Below are 17,811 nucleotides of genomic sequence, written 5' to 3' on the forward strand. Positions count from 1 at the left end.
AAAAAAAAAAAGCATGGGTATTTGACAGTAAAAAATACTTTTTATTGTTAGATCCCACAATATCTCAAAAATTTGTAAAAAATTTACAATAATGTGTAAAAAATTTACAAAAATTTACAAAAATTTGTAAAAAATGTACAAAAATTTGTACAAAATTTACAAAAATGTGTAAAAAATTTACTAAAATGTGTTAAAAATTTACAAAAACTTGTAAAAAAAATAAAAAAGAAATATATAAAAAAAATTATTATATATATATATATATATATATATATATATATACATACATATACACAAGATTAGACTTGTGTAATTCAGTACCCTGAATCCCCATGAATTTGCACTAAATATGCACAGCCCATGTTCCTATCTGATTTTTTTTATTTGATAACTTTTTTATTTAAAATGAATTTTTTTTATTTATATGGGAAAATTTGAATAAAGCATAAAAAAAATTACAAATCAAATTAAAGATCTTTTTTAAAAAAAATACTAAATATATTCCTTTCAACCTAAGTCGTTATATTGGTCTGTGATTGGACTGTCCATTTAGAATTCCTATGTATGAGACCACATTTGGGTGCCAAACCACTCTTCCTGCAACACAGCGGCAAATCTTTCAAAAAATTTACAAAATTTGTAAGTGTATGTGTACATATCTGCACGCGCCCTCCTCTTATAGAAAAGGCAGTGCCTCTGAATCATTGCTTTAGTAACTGACCATGTAATGTTTGCTGCTGTATATAAAGCTCCAAAAACTTTTTTGTGGGGGGGGGGGGGGGGGGCGCCTTTTACTTTATTAAAAAACAGACTTCTGAACCCTCTAACTAAACTAACCAGCATGTCAATATGTTTTTATTTTATTTTGGCTCAAAAAAGGGCCTTATTTCTAAGTCCTACTACTAAATAAGAAAAATAAAATGTTAAAATATAAAAAAAAAAATACAAAAAAAAAAAATATTCGGCCCATACCTTTTTAGCATTTCGGTAAATTGCTATAAAAATTTATTCTTACATTTTGAATCAAGATTCTTTAGCCAGCTGCTTTTCGTAAATGTAAAAAAGGTATGAAGATAAGTTTCAAATATTTTATATGACAATTGTTTCTTAAGAAAAACAAAAAAAAGTTGAACACCAGGACTTTTTCATATTTCCCCCCTTATAAAAAAAAAAAAAAAAAAATTCTGCTCAATACAGATTTGTTCCCTTTAAAACAAAAATGTTTTATATTTTGTTTGAAATAAATGCTGGCTATTGTAATGGATGAAATAATTTATTGTAAAAAAAATAAAAAAAAAAAAAAAAAAATACAAAAATTACTGACCTTGCTTTTTAATTTCCTAAGGAAAACCGCATAGCAAAGCAATTTTAATTTGTTGCTTCTATTTTCTCTACTTAGAATTTTTAGGAGTAAAAGAAAGAATGTAATGTAAGATGGAAAACGGATGATAAAGTCATAAAGATATTTCCAAGGAGAATTAAAAAAAAAAAAAAAAAAAAAAAAGTTTGCTCAAAAATGGCAAAAGTTTCAAAACAAAATAAAAAAATTACCAATGCATTAAAAATAAAGAGACAAGAATGTAAGGTGCCCCATGAACCCATGTTGTTGAAACAGTTGCTAAATTTTTTGGGAACCCCTTTTCTGCCGGACGGCCCGGACTCTGCAGTGAAGCGGTTATGGTGGTTGATTCCTGCTTTGTGCTGTTCTATTCTTGGCTTGTTCAATGTTTAATTATTCTGTTTATTGTAAATAAAGTCATTTAAAATTCTGATTTTTTTTTTTTCGAGCGGTCTTTTTGCATTTTTTATTGTATTAAATTTGAACAAATTGGATAAATTTTAATTTCAATGTTTTTTAAAAAAAAATAACACAATAGAACACATTGCACTAATTGCAGTAGAACTATGGAGTACACATCCGAAGCACAGTTATTATATAACAAGATATTATATAGATGGGCAGATACTATATATATATATAGAGGGAGGAGGGGATGAGCGGGTTTTACTGGGAGGGGTGCACATGTGCTACAAAAACAGCAGCCTAGTATCTATGCCATGACTTTGGACAGCACCTTACTCTGGAAGAGACCTTAGTAGGGGCACGGAACCCCTTGGCACCAGGACCGCTACGTGTAATATAAAACTCTATGGCCATGCGTGGGTCAACAAATAAAACCGGTTCTTAAAACTAAGAGGCTAACCCCTTAACGACTGGGCCGGTAAACCATTTTTTTTCCCATCAATGTGGACGTGTTTTTTTATGGCACAAGTTGTACTTTTCAATGGCACCATTTTGGGATACATGTAATTTTTTATTTTGCCGTTTACAGTGCAGTAAAAATAACATGTTCACTTTATTGTACGAGTGGTGCGATACCAAATACGTAGAGTATCTTTAATGTTTTAGTGCTTAAAACATTTTATGGGAAAAAGTCATTTTTGTCGTCTCATCCCAAGAGCCAAGACTTTTTTTGTATCCATGTAGCCGTGCGAGGGCTTTTTTTTTGTGATAGGAGTTGTAGTTTTTATTGGTACCATTTTACATATAAATGTATTGTTTTTTTTTTTTTTAGGGGGAATGCGCCAGTTGCAGCCGGAGCCCAGCTGTGTATGCCAGCCGTGCTCCTGCCGCTGATCTCATGGGTTAAGTGGCGGTACCCACCAGATCCCAATGAGTGATAAAGCCGTCACAAAGCGGGAACTAGCACCCGATCGTAACAGATCATGGGTCGTAAAGCAGTCATATACTATATGGACAAAAGTATGTGGACACCTTCCTCCTAACTAATGGGTTAAGGTGTTTTAACCACAACCATTTTAAAAAAATTACATAAAATGAAGCACGCAGCCATGTAATCAACATAGCCAAACATTGCTAGTAGTATAGTTCATACTGAAGACGTCAGTGACTTTACACGTGGCACTGGCAGAGGAGGTCACAATTACCCCAAGTCATTTAGTGAAATTTCTGATCCACTCCGGTCACCTGTGTTATTATTATCTGCTAGATCTGCCCCGGTCACCTGTAAGTATTATCTGCCCGTCACCTGTAAGTATTAACTGCAAGATCTGCCCCGGTCATCTGGAAGTGGTGTTATATCCTAGTTCTTACCCGTCACCTGTAAGTATTATCTGCTAGATCTGCCCGTCACCTGTAAGTATTATCTGCTAGATCTGCCAGTCACCTGTAAGGGTATGTTCACACGACCTATTATTGGGCCGTAAACGCCCGGAAAATCGGAAGCAGAACGCCTCCAAACATCTGCCCATTGATTGCAATGGGGAAAACCGGCGTTCTGTTCCCATGGGCCGTTTTTTTTTCATGCGGCCGTTCTGAAAAACACGTCCACGTAAAAAAAAACAACGTCCGCGAAAGAGAAGTGCAGGTCACTTCTTGGAGCAGTTTATCATAGACTATAGAAAACCTCTCCAAAAACTGCCGTAAAAAACGCAGCGAAAATCGCAAGTGGCTTAAAAAACGTCTGAAAATCGGGAGCGGTTTTCCCTTGAAGACAACTCCGTATTTTCAGACGTTTTTAGGCTAGCGTGTGAACATACCTTAAGTATTATTATCTGCTAGCTCTGCCTCAGTCACCTTTAATGCCTCATGCACACAACAGTGTGCGCCGGCCGAGTGCCGTCAGTGATCCGTGGAAAGTTAGGACATGTCCTATCTTTCCATGCATCAGAGAATTGGGTCAGTTTTCACAGACCCAATTCACCCGCTAAAGTGATTGGGACCGTAAAGACTATCGGGTGCCACTCGGATGCTGTTTAAAACATCCCAAGTGGCACATTCGTCGTGTGCAACTGGCGTAAGTGTAATCTGCTAGATCTGCCCCCGTCACCTGTAAGTGGTATTATTGGCTAGATCTGCCCGGTCACCTGTAAGTGCTATTATGATCTACTAGATTTGCCCGGTCACCTGTAAGTGGTATTGTGAAGTGGAAGCATCTAGGAGTAACAGCTTCCACGATGGCTGCACACAAAGCTAAAGATCACCATGCACAATGCCAAGCGTTGACTGGAGTGATGTAAGGCGCACAACATCTGGACTCGAGCAGTCTCTTCTCTTTAGTGATTAATCGCAGAGAACTGTCCAGCAGTCTGGAGGAGGAATCTGGGATCGGCGGATGCCAGAAGAACGCTACCTACCGGAACGTATAGCGATTACTATAACAACATGTTACGGAGAAGGGGGTAAGGGTCTGGGGTTGTTTCTCAGGCTTTGGCTCCTTTGTGTGATGTAGTATTACTACCCATCACTAGACAATAACATACATACACAATTGTAGCTTCCAACATTATGGTAACCGTTTCAACCTTTCCCGTTCCAGCATGACTGCACCCCAGTGAGATCTATAAAGACATGGGGTGAGGAGTTTGAGATCGAGGAGCTCAAGTGATAGTGTGTACACAGTGACTCCACCAGTAGAATAGTGAGTGCAGCTCTGGAGTATAATACAGGATGTAACTCAGCATCAGTACAGGATAAGTAATGTAATGTGTGTACACAGTGACTCCACCAGTAGAATAGTGAGTGCAGCTCTGGAGTATAATACAGGATGTAACTCAGGATCTGTACAGGATACGTAATGTATGTACACAGTGACTCTACCAGCAGAATAGTGAGCGCAGCTCTGGAGTATAATACAGGATATAACTCAGGATCAGTACAGGATAAGTAATGTATGTACACAGTGACTCCACCAGCAGAATAGTGAGTGCAGCTCTGGAGTATAATACAGGATGTAACTCAGGATCAGTACAGGATAAGTAATGTAATATATGTACACAGTGACTCCACCAGCAGAATAGTGAGTGCAGCTCTGGAGTATAATACAGGATGTAACTCAGGATCAGTACAGGATAAGTAATGTATGTACACAGTGACTCCACCAGCAGAATAGTGAGTACAGCTCTGGAGTATAATACAGGATGTAACTCAGGATCAGTACAGGATAAGTAATGTAATGTATGTACACAGTGACTCCACTAGCAGAATAGTGAGTGCAGCTCTGGAGTATAATACAGGATGTAACTCAGGATCAGTACAGGATAAGTAATGTAATGTATGTACACAGTGACTCCACCAGCAGAATAGTGAATGCAGCTCTGGAGTATAATACAGGATGTAACTCAGGATCAGTACAGGATAAGTAATGTAATGTAAGTACACAGTGACTCCACCAGCAGAATAGTGAGTGCAGCTCTGAAGTACAATACATTCTGTAACTCATGATCAGTACAAAGGCTTTACAACACACTCTGGCATTTTTTTGCGCCACCTCTATACTTGCTGCCAAAAATAGCCATACGACCCCCATTAAAGTCAATGACGTCCATCAGAATCTGTTAAAAACAGGGACAGCCATAAAGGCTCCATTATAAACGGAAGCCATGATGCTAATGTGAACAGAAACAGAAGGGAATTGGAAAGCTTTCCATCGTGAATAATTCACATTAAAACAGAGGCAGGAGATCTCAAAAAATCTCGGCATATCAAACCCTGCCGAAAGCTGTATACATTGATGGTCCTGGTCCGATAGCAGAGACCAAACCGTAGACCCTCACACTGTGCCCCTATTAGCAGTTACAGTACCCATTGTGCCCACAGTAGTTAGTGCCTCCACATGACAGGCATAGTAGTTGCCATACTCCTATAGTGCCCTCAGAGTAGTCACCCTCCCATAGTGCCGCCACACGTTACATGTCCTCTTACTACCCTGCGACCAATGAATATGCCCATAGTGCCACACTACCAGTAACTTCATCCACATAGCGCCCCCAGGTACTTTGCTATCATCACCAGTTATTACACCACCACAGCACACCCACCAACAGTCCCCTTTTCCATACAGTGCCCACAGGACTCCCACGCCATTACTTTGCCCCTATAGTACGCACAGTCATTACAACCTCTACGGCTGGTAGAGAACCACAAGTATCAGCCAGTCATTTCCCAGCTTTGCATTGATCTTCAAACGCGGAGCAGAAATAGTTTGACAGCAACGGAGTACTCTCTGCCGAATTGCGAAGGACCCTGTTGCCAAGGGAGAGATTTATTTATTTTTTTTCCTCTAGTCGCCATTGGTAAATGGGGTTTGTCCAGCCCTGACGTAAAGGCAACATGGCAGCTCCCTCAGAGACCAAAGAAATAAAAAGTTAAAGTGAAAATACAAAATTTTTTAAATTAAATAATTTTTATTAAAAAACAAATGACAGGTTTCCTCTACGTTCTTGTCTGTTAAGGGGTCCGATCCCAGAATAGATGCAACAGGTGGCACCTCCGACCCATAGACATCAATAAATAACCGCACTGGGAGAGCCGTGACCTGCCCGGACGGGAACCAATCACTTCAGGAGTTTAAACTTCTTCAAGTAGGGGTGCACTTCTTCTTTGGGGTACGGTCTGAGGGCGATACAGGTGGGAATGTTCTCAGGTTGCTCAATCCACAGCTTGTGGTCGATATCGGCCGTCTTCAACGCCTCCGCTAAAGTGGTCAACGCGACCTCATCCGGGACCTGGAAGGACAAGAGCCGCAAATAAAAACAGAAACCAAGAGAAATTCTGCTCAAGATGCCTATCCAAATAACCGCAAGCTACACCCCGATTACGTAACCCCCCCCCCCCCATCTCTACCAGCGGCTCGTCTTACAACAGCCAATGGGGAAGGAGTAAAATGACCCGAAATTAGAGTGATCGACTGGACAAGGACGTCAACTCCTGGTGACCAAAGGAACTGTGGGAGGAATGAACTTTTCCATGTCGGTTTTCTCAAGTAGCTGAGGGAAAATTGCACCTTGTGGGCCGTTCATGTCGCTTTTGTGTAAAGCGGAAGGAGATTAGTCAAAGGGCGAGGGCCAGCAACGGATGACACATCACAGAAAGGAGCCGGGGGCGTTCCAGCGTACAGGGAAGATCTCATACCATCAGTCATTAAAATATAAAAACCATTATATATAAAGAAACTTCTCAGATCACTTTTTATTTTACATTCAATCGAGTAGTTATATTCTTGTATATAGGGAGCAGTATTATAGTAGTTATATTCTTGTATATAGGGGCAGTATTATAGTAGTGATATTCTTGTATATAGGAGCAGTATTATAGTAGTTATATTCTTGTATATAGGGGCAGTATTATAGCAGTTATATTCTTGTATATAGGGGCAGTATTATAGTAGTTATATTCTTGTATATAGGAGGCAGTATTATAGTAGTTATATTCTTGTATATAGGGGAGCAGTATTATAGCAGTTATATTCTTGTATATAGGAGCAGTATTATAGTAGTTATATTCTTGTATATAGGGGCAGTATTATAGCAGTTATATTCTTGTATATAGGGGCAGTATTATAGTAGTTATATTCTTGTATATAGGAGCAGTATTATAGTAGTTATATTCTTGTATATAGGAGCAGTATTATAGTAGTTATATTCTTGTATATAGGGGGTCAGTATTATAGTAGTTATATTCTTGTATATAGGTACAGTATTATAGTAGTTATATTCTTGTACATAGGGGGCAGTATTATAGTAGTTATATTCTTGTACATAGGGGGCAGTATTATAGTAGTTATATTCTTGTATATAGGGGCAGTATTATAGTAGTTATATTCTTGTATATAGGAGCAGTATTATAGTAGTTATATTCTTGTATATAGGAGGCAGTATTATAGCAGTTATATTCTTGTATATAGGGGAGCAGTATTATAGCAGTTATATTCTTGTATATAGGAGCAGTATTATAGTAGTTATATTCTTGTATATAGGGGCAGTATTATAGCAGTTATATTCTTGTATATAGGGGCATTATTATAGTAGTTATATTCTTGTATATAGGGGGTCAGTATTATAGTAGTTATATTCTTGTATATAGGTACAGTATTATAGTAGTTATATTCTTGTACATAGGGGGCAGTATTATAGTAGTTATATTCTTGTACATAGGGGGCAGTATTATAGTAGTTATATTCTTGTATATAGGGGCAGTATTATAGTAGTTATATTCTTGTATATAGAGGGCAGTATTATAGTAGTTATATTCTTGTATATAGAGGGCAGTATTATAGCAGTTATATTCTTGTATATAGGGAGCAGTATTATAGCAGTTATATTCTTGTATATAGGAGCAGTATTATAGTAGTTATATTCTTGTATATAGGGGTAGTATTATAGTAGATATATTCTTGTATATAGAGGGCAGTATTATAGTAGTTATATTCTTGTATATAGGAGGCAGTATTATAGTAGTTATATTCTTGTATATAGGGGGCAGTATTATAGTAGTTATATTCTTGTATATAGGGGCAGTATTATAGTAGTTATATTCTTGTATATAGAGGGCAGTATTATAGTAGTTATATTCTTGTATATAGGGAGCAGTATTATAGTAGTTATATTCTTGTATATAGGAGTAGTATTATAGTAGTTATATTCTTGTATATAGGGGCAGTATTATAGTAGTTATATTCCTGTACATAGGGGACAGTATTATAGTAGTTATATTCTTGTATATAGGGGCAGTATTATAGTAGTTATATTCTTGTATATAGGAGCAGTATTATAGTAGTTATATTCTTGTATATAGGAGCAGTATTATAGTAGTTATATTCTTGTATATAGGGGGTCAGTATTATAGTAGTTATATTCTTGTATATAGGTACAGTATTATAGTAGTTATATTCTTGTACATAGGGGGCAGTATTATAGTAGTTATATTCTTGTACATAGGGGGCAGTATTATAGTAGTTATATTCTTGTATATAGGGGCAGTATTATAGTAGTTATATTCTTGTATATAGGAGCAGTATTATAGTAGTTATATTCTTGTATATAGGAGGCAGTATTATAGCAGTTATATTCTTGTATATAGGGGAGCAGTATTATAGCAGTTATATTCTTGTATATAGGAGCAGTATTATAGTAGTTATATTCTTGTATATAGGGGCAGTATTATAGCAGTTATATTCTTGTATATAGGGGCATTATTATAGTAGTTATATTCTTGTATATAGGGGGTCAGTATTATAGTAGTTATATTCTTGTATATAGGTACAGTATTATAGTAGTTATATTCTTGTACATAGGGGGCAGTATTATAGTAGTTATATTCTTGTACATAGGGGGCAGTATTATAGTAGTTATATTCTTGTATATAGGGGCAGTATTATAGTAGTTATATTCTTGTATATAGGGGCAGTATTATAGTAGTTATATTCTTGTATATAGGAGCGGTATTATAGTAGTTATATTCTTGTATATAGGGGGCAGTATTATAGTAGTTATATTCTTGTATATAGGGGCAGTATTATATTAGTTATATTCTTGTATATAGGGGCAGTATTATAGTAGTTATATTCTTGTATATAGGGGGCAGTATTATAGTAGTTATATTCTTGTATATAGGAGCAGTATTATAGTAGTTATATTCTTGTATATAGGGGGCAGTATTATAGTAGTTATATTCTTGTATATAGGGAGCAGTATTATAGTAGTTATATTCTTGTATATAGGGGTAGTATTATAGTAGTTATATTCTTGTATATAGGAGGCAGTATTATAGTAGTTATATTCTTGTATATAGGGGCAGTATTATAGTAGTTATATTCTTATATATAGGGGCAGTATTATAGTAGTTATATTCTTGTATATAGGAGCAGTATTATAGTAGTTATATTCTTGTATATAGGGGGCAGTATTATAGTAGTTATATTCTTGTATATCGGAGCAGTATTATAGTAGTTATATTCTTGTATATAGCGGCAGTATTATAGTAGTTATATTCTTGTATATAGGGGCAGTATTATAGTAGTTATATTCTTGTATATAGGGGGCAGTATTATAGTAGTTATATTCTTGTATATAGGGGGCAGTATTATAGTAGTTATATTCTTGTATATAGGGGCAGTATTATAGTAGTTATATTCTTGTATATAGGGGCAGTATTATAGTAGTTATATTCTTGTATATAGGGGCAGTATTATAGTAGTTATATTCTTGTATATAGGGGCAGTATTATAGTAGTTATATTCTTGTATATAGGGGCAATATTATAGTAGTTATATTCTTGTATATAGGGGGCAGTATTATAGTAGTTATATTCTTGTATATAGGGGGCAGTATTATAGTAGTTATATTCTTGTATATAGGGGCAGTATTATAGTAGTTATATTCTTGTATATAGGGAGCAGTATTATAGTAGTTATATTCTTGTATATAGGAGGCGGTATTATAGTAGTTATATTCTTGTATATAGGGGTAGTATTATAGTAGTTATATTCTTGTATATAGGAGGCAGTATTATAGTAGTTATATTCTTGTATATAGGAGGCAGTATTATAGTAGTTATATTCTTGTATATAGGAGGCAGTATTATAGTAGTTATATTCTTGTATATAGGGGGCAGTAGTATAGTAGTTATATTCTTGTATATAGGAGCAGTATTATAGTAGTTATATTCTTGTATATAGGGGTAGTATTATAGTAGATATATTCTTGTATATAGAGGGCAGTATTATAGTAGTTATATTCTTGTATATAGGAGGCAGTATTATAGTAGTTATATTCTTGTATATAGGGGGCAGTATTATAGTAGTTATATTCTTGTATATAGGGGCAGTATTATAGTAGTTATATTCTTGTATATAGAGGGCAGTATTATAGTAGTTATATTCTTGTATATAGGGAGCAGTATTATAGTAGTTATATTCTTGTATATAGGAGTAGTATTATAGTAGTTATATTCTTGTATATAGGAGGCAGTATTATAGTAGTTATATTCTTGTACATAGGGTGAAGTATTATAGTAGTTATATTCTTGTATATAGGGGCAGTATTATAGTAGTTATATTCTTGTATATAGGGGCAGTATTATAGTAGTTATATTCTTGTATATAGGAGCAGTATTATAGTAGTTATATTCTTGTATATAGGGGCAGTATTATAGTAGTTATATTCTTGTATATAGGAGCGGTATTATAGTAGTTATATTCTTGTATATAGGGGGCAGTATTATAGTAGTTATATTCTTGTATATAGGGGCAGTATTATATTAGTTATATTCTTGTATATAGGGGCAGTATTATAGTAGTTATATTCTTGTATATAGGGGGCAGTATTATAGTAGTTATATTCTTGTATATAGGAGCAGTATTATAGTAGTTATATTCTTGTATATAGGGGGCAGTATTATAGTAGTTATATTCTTGTATATAGGGAGCAGTATTATAGTAGTTATATTCTTGTATATAGGGGTAGTATTATAGTAGTTATATTCTTGTATATAGGAGGCAGTATTATAGTAGTTATATTCTTGTATATAGGGGCAGTATTATAGTAGTTATATTCTTATATATAGGGGCAGTATTATAGTAGTTATATTCTTGTATATAGGAGCAGTATTATAGTAGTTATATTCTTGTATATAGGGGGCAGTATTATAGTAGTTATATTCTTGTATATCGGAGCAGTATTATAGTAGTTATATTCTTGTATATAGCGGCAGTATTATAGTAGTTATATTCTTGTATATAGGAGCAGTATTATAGTAGTTATATTCTTGTATATAGGGGGCAGTATTATAGTAGTTATATTCTTGTATATAGGGGGCAGTATTATAGTAGTTATATTCTTGTATATAGGGGCAGTATTATAGTAGTTATATTCTTGTATATAGGGGCAGTATTATAGTAGTTATATTCTTGTATATAGGGGCAGTATTATAGTAGTTATATTCTTGTATATAGGGGCAGTATTATAGTAGTTATATTCTTGTATATAGGGGCAATATTATAGTAGTTATATTCTTGTATATAGGGGGCAGTATTATAGTAGTTATATTCTTGTATATAGGGGGCAGTATTATAGTAGTTATATTCTTGTATATAGGGGCAGTATTATAGTAGTTATATTCTTGTATATAGGGAGCAGTATTATAGTAGTTATATTATTGTATATAGGGGGCAGTATTATAGTAGTTATATTCTTGTATATAGGGGCAGTATTATAGTAGTTCTATTTTTGTATATAGGGGCAGTATTATAGTAGTTCTATTCTTGTATATAGGGGGCAGTATTATAGTAGTTATATTCTTGTATATAGGGGCAGTATTATAGTAGTTATATTCTTGTATATAGGGGCAGTATTATAGTAGTTATATTCTTGTATATAGGGGGCAGTATTATAGTAGTTATATTCTTGTATATAGGAGCAGTATTATAGTAGTTATATTCTTGTATATAGGAGCAGTATTACAGTAGTTATATTCTTGTATATAGGGGCAGTATTATAGTATTTATATTCTTGTATATAGGAGCAGTATTATAGTAGTTATATTCTTGTATATAGGGGCAGTATTATAGTATTTATATTCTTGTATATAGGAGCAGTATTACAGTAGTTATATTCTTGTATATAGGGGCAGTATTATAGTAGTTATATTCTTGTATATAGGGGCAGTATTATAGTAGTTATATTCTTGTATATAGGGAGCAGTATTATAGTAGTTATATTCTTGTATATAGGGGGCAGTATTATAGTCGTTATATTCTTGTATATAGGAGCAGTATTATAGTAGTTATATTCTTGTATATAGGGAGCAGTAATTATAGTAGTTATATTCTTGTATATAGGGGCAGTATTATAGTAGTTATATTCTTGTATATAGGGAGCAGTATTATAATAGTTATATTCTTGTATATAGGAGGCAGTATTATAGTAGTTATATTCTTGTATATAGGGAGCAGTATTATAATAGTTATATTCTTGTATATAGGGGGCAGTATTATAGTAGTTATATTCTTGTATATAGGAGCAGTATTATAGTCGTTATATTCTTGTATATAGGAGCAGTATTATAGTAGTTATATTCTTGTATATAGGAGGCAGTATTATAGTCGTTATATTCTTGTATATAGGAGCAGTATTATAGTAGTTATATTCTTGTATATAGGAGGCAGTATTATAATAGTTATATTCCTGTATATAGGGGCAGTATTATAGTAGTTATATTCTTGTATATAGGAGGCAGTATTATAGTAGTTATATTCTTGTATATAGGGGCAGTAATATAGTAGTTATATTCTTTTATATAGGGATAGTATTATAGTAGTTATATTCTTATATGTAGCAGGCAGTATTATAGTAGTTATATTCTTGTATATAGGGGCAGTATTATAGTAGTTATATTCTTGTATATAGGAGCAGTATTATAGTAGTTATATTCTTATATGTAGCAGGCAGTATTATAGTAGTTATATTCTTGTATATAGGAGCAGTAGTATAGTAGTTATATTCTTGTATATAGGAGCAGTATTATAGTAGTTATATTCTTGTATATAGGAGCAGTATTATAGTAGTTATATTCTTGTATATAGGAGCAGTATTATAGTAGTTATATTCTTGTATATAGGAGCAGTATTATAGTAGTTATATTCTTGTATATAGGAGCAGTATTATAGTAGTTATATTCTTGTATATAGGAGCAGTATTATAGTAGTTATATTCTTGTATATAGGAGCAGTAGTATAGTAGTTATATTCTTGTATATAGGTGCAGTATTATAGTAGTTATATTCTTGTATATAGGGGGCAGTATTATAGCAGTTATATTCTTGTATATAGGAGCAGTATTATAGTAGTTATATTCTTGTATATAGGGGGCAGTATTATAGTAGTTATATTCTTGTATATAGGGGGCAGTATTATAGTAGTTATATTCTTGTATATAGGGGCAGTATTATAGTAGTTATATTCTTGTATATAGGGGGCAGTATTATAGTAGTTATATTCTTGTATATAGGAGCGGTATTATAGTAGTTATATTCTTGTATATAGGGGGTAGTATTATAGTAGTTATATTCTTGTATATAGGGGCAGTATTATAGTAGTTATATTCTTGTATATAGCAGGCAGTATTATAGTAGTTATATTCTTGTATATAGGAGAAGTATTATAGTAGTTATATTCTTGTATATAGGGGCAGTATTATAGTAGTTATATTCCTGTATATAGAGGCAGTATTATAGTAGTTATATTCTTGTATATAGGGAGCAGTATTATAGTAGTTATATTCTTGTATATAGGGGCAGTATTATAGTAGTTATATTCTTGTATATAGGGGGCAGTATTATAGTAGTTATATTTTTGTATATAGGGGCAGTATTATAGTAGTATATTCTTGTATATAGGGGGCAGTATTATAGTAGTTATATTCTTGTATATAGGGGGCAGTATTATAGTAGTTATATTCTTGTATATAGGGGCAGTATTATAGTAGTTATATTCTTGTATATAGGAGCAGTATTATAGTAGTTATATTCTTGTATATAGGGGCAGTATTATAGTAGTTATATTCTTGTATATAGGAGGCAGTATTATAGTAGTTATATTCTTGTATATAGGGGCAGTATTATAGTAGTTATATTCTTGTATATAGGGAGCAGTATTATAGTAGTTATATTCTTGTATATAGGGGCAGTATTATAGTAGTTATATTCTTGTATATAGGGGGCAGTATTATAGTAGTTATATTCTTGTATATAGGCGCAGTATTATAGTAGTTATATTCTTGTATATAGGAGCAGTATTATAGTAGTTATATTCTTGTATATAGGAGGCAGTATTATAGTAGTTATATTCTTGTATATAGGGGCAGTATTATAGTAGTTATATTCTTGTATATAGGGGGCAGTATTATAGTAGTTATATTCTTGTATATTGGGGGCAGTATTATAGTAGTTATATTCTTGTATATAGCGGCAGTATTATAGTAGTTATATTCTTGTATATAGGAGCAGTATTATAGTAGTTATATTCTTGTATATAGCGGCAGTATTATAGTAGTTATATTCTTGTATATAGGGGGCAGTATTATAGTAGTTATATTCTTGTATATAGGGGTAGTATTATAGTAGTTATATTCTTGTATATAGGAGCAGTATTATAGTAGTTATATTCTTGTATATAGGGGGCAGTATTATAGTAGTTATATTCTTGTATATAGGGGCAGTATTATAGTAGTTATATTCTTGTATATAGGGGCAGTAGTATAGTAGTTATATTCTTGTATACAGGGGGCAGTATTATAGTAGTTATATACTTGTACATGGGGGCAGTATTATAGTAGTTATATTCTTGTATATAGGGGCAGTATTATAGTAGTTATATTCTTGTATATAGGGGCAGTATTATAGTAGTTATATTCTTGTATATAGGGGCAGTATTATAGTAGTTATATTCTTGTATATAGGGGGCAGTATTATAGTAGTTATATTCTTGTATATAGGGGGCAGTATTATAGTAGTTACATTCTTGTATATAGGAGCAGTATTATAGTAGTTATATTCTTGTATATAGGAGGCAGTATTATAGTAGTTATATTCTTGTATATAGGAGGCAGTATTATAGTAGTTATATTCTTGTATATAGGGAGCAGTATTATAGTAGTTATATTCTTGTATATAGGTGCAGTATTATAGTAGTTATATTCTTGTATATAGGGGCAGTATTATAGTAGTTATATTCTTGTATATAGGGGGCAGTATTATAGTAGTTATATTCTTGTATATAGGGGCAGTATTATAGTAGTTATATTCTTGTATATAGGAGCAGTATTATAGTAGTTATATTCTTATATATAGGGGCAGTATTATAGTAGTTATATTCTTGTACATAGAGGGCAGTATTATAGTAGTTATATTCTTGTATATAGGGGTAGTATTATAGTAGTTATATTCTTGTATATAGGGGGCAGTATTATAGTAGTTATATTCTTGTATATAGGAGGCAGTATTATAGTAGTTATATTCTTGTATATAGAGGCAGTATTATTGTAGTTATATTCTTGTATATAGGGGGCAGTATTATAGTAGTTATATTCTTGTATATAGGTGCAGTATTATAGTAGTTATATTCTTGTATATAGGAGCAGTATTATAGTAGTTATATTCTCATATGTAGGGGGCAGTATTATAGTAGTTATATTCTTGTATATAGGGGCAGTATTATAGCAGTTATATTCTTATATATAGGAGCAGTATTATAGTAGTTATATTCTTGAATATAGGAGCAGTATTATAGTAGTTATATTCTTGTATATAGGGGCAGTATTATAGTAGTTATATTCTTGTATATAGGAGCAGTATTATAGTAGTTATATTCTTGTATATAGGAGCAGTATTATATTAGTTATATTCTTGTATATAGGAGGCAGTATTATAGTAGTTATATTCTTGTATATAGGGGCAGTATTATAGTAGTTATATTCTTGTATATAGGGGCAGTATTATAGCAGTTATATTCTTATATATAGGAGCAGTATTATAGTAGTTATATTCTTGAATATAGGAGCAGTATTATAGTAGTTATATTCTTGTATATAGGGGCAGTATTATAGTAGTTATATTCTTGTATATAGGAGCAGTATTATAGTAGTTATATTCTTGTATATAGGAGCAGTATTATATTAGTTATATTCTTGTATATAGGAGGCAGTATTATAGTAGTTATATTCTTGTATATAGGGGCAGTATTATAGTAGTTATATTCTTGTATGTTGGGGGCAGTATTATAGTAGTTATATTCTTGTATATGGGGCAGTATTATAGTAGTTATATTCTTGTATATAGGGGGCAGTATTATAGTAGTTATATTCTTGTATATAGGGGCGGTATTATAGTAGTTATATTCTTGTATATAGGGGCAGTATTATAGTAGTTATATTCTTGTATATAGGAGGCAGTATTATAGTAGTTATATTCTTGTATATAGGGGCAGTATTATAGTAGTTATATTCTTGTATATAGGGGCAGTATTATAGTAGTTATATTCTTGTATATAGGGGCAGTATTATAGTAGTTATATTCTTGTATATAGGGGGCAGTACTGAACACAGTATGTGACAATCTGTCAGTGAGACAGACAGTGACAGATCAGTATGGTCTCACCTCTAGTACCACTTTGTGCATGCTGTGTAGCTCCTGCAGGTAGGCCTGGGTCTGCGGGTGCTGATAGTGCAGGTGAATGACAGCTGTGGCAGCATGACAGGCCTGAGCGACCAGAGCTCCAAGCGGCCACCCGAGTCCAGACTGCAAGTCCCTGCGGAGCACCACGTACTGCACGAACGCTGCCATTCAACCTCCTGTCGGCTCCTGATATTCACTTGTCATGTGAACAGTAGCCAATAAAGTTATTCTTTGCCATGTATCCACATGTTCAAGTAGAGGCCCGCGATTTGCCTAGTCAGCCGTCTATCCATTTACCAATCACCGTAGAGATAAGTCGCATACGTGACGCACCCTCTCTTGAATAGAAGACTAAGCGTTCATTGGCTGCAAGATGTACTAATCGCCAATCAGTGTATACGTTTCATTTTGATTGTCTCCTAGCAACTAGACAGATTCTGACCTTAGAGAGCCAATTGTCTTTACAACAATATATGTCTCCCACCCGCTGCTAAGAACTAATGTTAATCGAGCGCATTTGGTCTCCTAGAAAATGTCTACAACCTGATAATTATAGGCCTGTGTTGGAGACATAGCTGTAACCTTATATGATTATGAGTCAGTTTCTAGTAACCAGAGAGAGGTTTAGTTTACGGCTGCTGTGTATTGGCGGCAGATTTACGTCTACAGAGCTTGGGGGGAGGGGGTGTATATTTTGGACGCACTACAGGTCTCAGCGTGCGTTAGTAATAACTTATGCGATTATTTTACGTTTATTTTATTGTTGACCTAAATCTATTTACATTTTTATCTTTTCCTCTTGTAACGTCTTAGTATTTGGTCGTCTTGGTTACAAGCGGTGG

General features: G+C 33.7%; 1 protein-coding gene across 1 annotated transcript; it reads right to left on the reverse strand.

Annotated features, from left to right (window-relative positions):
• Positions 1-6,187: 6,187 nt before the first annotated feature.
• Positions 6,188-17,325, reverse strand: PTRHD1 (peptidyl-tRNA hydrolase domain containing 1). Its single transcript, XM_075848210.1, has 2 exons — positions 16,952-17,325; positions 6,188-6,528 (listed from the first exon to the last, which is right to left on the reverse strand). Exons 1-2 carry the CDS (start codon positions 17,135-17,137, stop codon positions 6,358-6,360), a joined length of 357 nt encoding a protein of 118 aa, XP_075704325.1. The 5' UTR covers positions 17,138-17,325; the 3' UTR covers positions 6,188-6,357.
• Positions 17,326-17,811: the final 486 nt, after the last annotated feature.

Source organism: Rhinoderma darwinii, unplaced genomic scaffold, assembly GCF_050947455.1.
Source record: "Rhinoderma darwinii isolate aRhiDar2 unplaced genomic scaffold, aRhiDar2.hap1 Scaffold_2624, whole genome shotgun sequence".
In the NCBI taxonomy this organism is placed as follows: Eukaryota; Metazoa; Chordata; class Amphibia; order Anura; family Rhinodermatidae; genus Rhinoderma; species Rhinoderma darwinii.